Raw genomic sequence first — 5,007 nt, 5'->3', positions numbered from 1 at the left:
TGTATATATATATATATGTATGTATATATATATATATATACATACATATATATACATATACAATACATATATATGTATATATATATATATATACATACATATATATACATATACAATACATATATATGTATGTATACACACACACACACACACACACAGTGTCTTCCCCTGCTCAGTCAACATTTCATCTTGATGTCAAAGGTCATTCTTCTAGTACTTTACATGAGTCCACCTCCTCCCACTCCTTCCTAGTCTCTGGTTCAGATTTATACTTTATGAATAATATGAGTGGTACTCTCTGTGATTTGTGTCACCAAATTCAGGAGCTTTTGATTTAAGAGTACCTGAAGAATTTACAGAGGCTTTAAGTTTAATGAGGATTATGAGGAGGGTGTTAATCTTTGAGACAGCTAGTGCAGGTCTTAATAACATCAGGATCAATAATTTGTTCAATAAAGAGCAGTTTTATGTACATCGGTTGTCAAATTTGATTTTACAGATGATTTACATCAAGACGTGAGTGTAATTAGGATTTTTTTTTAATTCTCCCCCCTTGTGAACTGCTACCCACAGGTGAATGGACGAAACATTCTCTCTGTTGATTACGACCGCACCCTGAGGACGGAGAAGATTTATGACGACCACAGGAAGTTCCTGTTAAAGATCATATATGACACTGCAGGCCACCCCGTCTTGTGGATGCCCAGCAGCAAGCTGCTGCCGGTTAATGTGAGCCGCACAAGCAGCGGGCAAATCAGCGCCCTGCAGAGAGGTCCTACCACTGAGAGGCTGGAGTACGATGGCCAGGGTCGCCTGGTATCCAGGGTGTTTGCGGATGGGAAGATATGGAGCTACACCTACCTGGAGCAGGTGAGGAAATAACGTGCCCAGCACAAATCACTGCAGGGATATGTTGTGCGCTGGGCTGCATTTGACCTCCACAAATAAGATTCAAACCTTCAATTTATTCTTTGTTTCTCAGGATTATCAAGTTAATAATGGCTTCATGTAGTTTTTTTTTACTTCATAACAATAGAATAATTAAAGTACACGTGTTTACATAAAAAAATAAAATAAACTCCATTGTGTGTGGACTGTTCCAACCAAATGGCTGGCTGTAACATTTATGCTTTAAGGGTTTTAAACTTGTATTTCCATTGTCTGGTGCTCTTATGTCACTTTAACAATTGCTGTAAAGCCAGTTTTCACTTGATGGACAATAAAGATTTAAATTGTTAGGACACTGATTTGAACCTCAGATTAAATTTATTAAAAATTAACACGTTTTATCACATGTGTCATTCATGAAAATGAGTGTAAGGTAGAACTCAGTGGCACCTTCATCCATTTTCTTTACCCACTTTCTTTCTGGGTCACGGGGAGCTGGTGCCCATCTCAGTCACTGAGCGAGAGGCGGGGGACACCTGGACACGCCGCATGTCCATCACAGGGACACATAGAGACAAACGAGACAACCATTCACTCTCTCTCACCTAGGGACAATTCAGAGTTACCATCAGTCTAACATGCATGTTTTTGGTCTGTGGGAGGAAACTGGAGCAGCTGGAGAAAACCCACGCAGCACGGAGAGAACATGCAAACTCCCCCCAGAAATGTGTCAAGCCAGTAGGTGATCCTGCGACCGTCTCGCTGAGAAATGACAGCTCTAACCACGGCTCCGCTCTGCTGCCTTCACGCATTGTTCAGATTAAAAACGCAAACGTATAGTATTATTCAGTAAATGCAGAATAAAACAATAAACTCTTTAAATAGCCGTGTGTCTAATATATATTAATATTCATCGTTTGTGCTCAAAGAGGACTTATAGATGAGGTTAGAGAGGACATGGAGGTAGTTGGAGTGAGGACAGAGGACACAGAGGACTCACTGTGGAAAACCCTAAAAATGGAACAGCCAAAATAAAAAGAACAAACTCGTACATTTAGTCACTCAACAAGAATGCAACGGCCTTTAGGTCACTTGAAAATATTTGTAGAAACTGTTAAAAATGTGTTTATTTTTTATAAAGTTATTTACGCAATGACTTTTCAGAATGCTTTAAAATCCCAGGGGTCACTGCTGCTGGATGAGACCAGTTCAGGTTCAAAACACAGAAACACACGTTGCATCCACACTTTGGTTTTGAATGAATCCGTTAATATGGGAGAACATACATTTAAATGATGTAAAGGTGAGCCAAAAAGTTTAATAATGGTTGAAGAAATGTACGTTGACGTTGCAAAATTTCAAGATGAACTTTTGAGATGGTGCTGAGTGGTTGTGCAAATAACTGGCAGACTTGTATGTAAGATTAGTGACTTTGTGGCATACATTTGTAATGAGATTGGAATAAAATGTGTATGTTTTCAGACTTTTTGACTTTATTTCACTATCATGTTAGCTAAAGCACACTTCCAAGGCTCTAAAATGTAACCATGTAAATAAAGCTAATTAAAATTTTTAAATAAATAATTTTTTAGTCTTTACGTAATGCAGTTCTCATCCCTTTTCATATGCCAGATCCCATCAGTGCTTCAGGTTTGTCTCGATCTTTAGAATGGCTCTTTGTTATATACAAAAAGAAAGTGATTTTTTAAAGCACACACACACAAATAAAAAAATAAAACATTAGTGCCAGGCCACATTTTGGCATTACATGTCAAGCAACAAACCAAAGTACATTTCTCATCATTTCTTTGAGTAAGATTTAATAGCTTGCACAAAAATTATCAGCAAAAAGAGCATGCAAAGTTTTTTTATACATTTTATTTTCCACTTCTGGATTCTTCCTGTCATTGCGTGACCTAGAAAGGCCATGTCAACACTGACATAAGTAACACCGGGGACTCGGGGAGCACAGGAAACCTCAGTGTTGCAACGCATGACTGGGCATGACATTTTAACAGAGAGGGTGGTGAACCTTTGTGAGACAGTGCACACTTAAATTCATATTCTCTAAATTGATCAAGCAGCTCTGGGTACTGAGGGATTAGATGGTGTATTTAACAGATGCATTAATGTGCCTCTTTAATTAGTTAAAATGTTTAAAAGAATCTTCTACAGTTAACAGAGTGTATTTTCTTGGCAAACCTCGTGTAGCGTTTCTGTGTTTTTTACAACAAGTGTCACTTCTCTCTTCCTTCTACATGTTTTATACACGCCGTTTCACCTTTTCTCAAAGCAAGAAATTCTGTCTGGACTAACTTTGCATTATACATATATTATGTAGAGACATGACTGAAACAATGCTCTGTACTTTGCTTCTTTCCTCCTAGTCCATGGTCCTCCTGCTCCACAGCCAGCGTCAGTACATATTTGAGTTTGACTCACTCGAACGACTTTCTGCTGTCACCATGCCGAGCGTAGCCCGCTACACCATGCAGACCATTCGTTCAGTGGGCTACTACAGGAACCTGTACAACCCTCCAGAGAGCAACGCCTCCGTAGCAGTGGACTACAGTGAAGATGGCCTCCTACTAAGAGTAGCTCACCTTGGAACAGGCCGTAGAGTCCTGTATCGGTACCGTCGGCAGAATAAGCTCTCTGAGATCCTGTATGACAGCACACGGGTCAGCTTCACTTATGACGAGACAGCAGGTGTGCTGAAGACCGTCAACCTGCAAAATGAAGGTTTCATCTGCTCCATTCGGTATCGGCAAGTGGGCCCTCTGGTAGACCGGCAGATTTTTCGCTTCAGTGAGGACGGCATGGTCAATGCACGCTTTGATTACACCTATGACAGTAGCCTGCGTGTCACCAGCGTTCAGGGTGTTATCAATGAAACTCCCCTACCCATTGACCTATACCAGTTTGATGACATCTCAGGAAAAATTGAACAGTTTGGAAAGTTTGGTGTCATTTATTATGATATAAATCAAATTATATCTACACCAGTTATGACATACACAAAGCATTTTGATGCACATGGACGGATCAAAGAGATCCAGTATGAGATATTTCGCTCACTGATGTACTGGATTACTTTCCAGTATGACGATGTGGGAAGAGTAACCAAGAGAGAGCTCAAGATTGGCCCCTTTGCCAACACCACCAAGTACAGCTATGAGTATGATGTGGATGGCCAGCTTCAAACTGTATACTTAAATGAAAAAGTAATGTGGCGCTATACATATGACCTAAATGGAAATCTACACTTGTTGAATGCCGGAAACAGCGCCAGGCTTCTGCCTCTGCGGTATGACTTGCGAGACCGCATCACCCGCCTTGGAGATATCCAGTACAGAATGGATGAGGATGGTTTTCTTCGTCAAAGGGGAGCAGAAATTTTTGAGTACAACTCCAAAGGACTCTTGGTACGGGTCTACAGCAAGAGCAGTGGCTGGACAATTCAGTATCGCTATGATGGACTTGGACGTAGAGTGTCAACAAAAACCAGCTTGGGCCAGCACTTGCAGTACTTCTATGCAGACCTGAGCTACCCAGCAAGGATAACTCATATATACAATCACTCCAGATCAGAGATAACTTCATTCTACTATGACCTCCAAGGTCATCTGTTTGCTATGGAGATCAGCAGTGGAGAAGAGTTCTACATCGCTTGTGACAACACTGGCACACCCCTGGCTGTCTTCACCAGCAATGGACTTTTGGTCAAACAGCTCCAGTACACTGCATACGGTGAAATATATTTTGACTCTAACCCTGACTTCCAGCTTGTGCTGGGGTTTCATGGAGGACTATACGATCCACTGACCAAACTGCTGCACTTTGGAGAGCAGGATTACGACATAATGTCTGGCAGGTGGACCATTCCAGATATCTCAGCTTGGAAACACATTGCCAAAGAGCCAGCGCCTTTTAATCTGTACATGTTCAGAAACAATAACCCAATCAGCAAAGTCCATGAACTGAGAGAGTATGTTGCAGGTAAGATTTAGTCTTTGTCAAAGGCACTCACATTTTTTTTTTTTAACTAAAAGGATCATCTGTTTTCTATAATTATATATATATATATATATATATATATATATATATATATATATATAT

General features: G+C 40.4%; 2 protein-coding genes across 2 annotated transcripts in view; both read left to right on the top strand.

Moving 5' to 3' along the window:
- fam13b (family with sequence similarity 13 member B) overlaps positions 1-5,007 on the top strand; it is a 236,746-nt gene that overhangs the window by 56,690 nt on the left and 175,049 nt on the right. The window lies entirely within an intron of this gene.
- The window catches only part of LOC119408615 (teneurin-3), a 9,017-nt gene that overhangs the window by 1,181 nt on the left and 2,829 nt on the right, over positions 1-5,007 (top strand). The window contains exons 2-3 of the mRNA XM_037675460.1: positions 574-870; positions 3,276-4,887. Coding sequence (XP_037531388.1) covers positions 574-870; positions 3,276-4,887 — 1,909 coding nt within the window. The remainder of the gene's footprint in view (positions 1-573; positions 871-3,275; positions 4,888-5,007) is intronic.

The sequence above is a fragment of the Nematolebias whitei genome, chromosome 4 (assembly GCF_014905685.2).
Source record: "Nematolebias whitei isolate Nwh7 chromosome 4, NemWhi1, whole genome shotgun sequence".
Lineage (NCBI taxonomy): Eukaryota > Metazoa > Chordata > Actinopteri > Cyprinodontiformes > Rivulidae > Nematolebias > Nematolebias whitei.
Note: the sequence above shows the minus strand (reverse complement) of the source record. Positions and strands in the feature narration are given on the sequence as shown.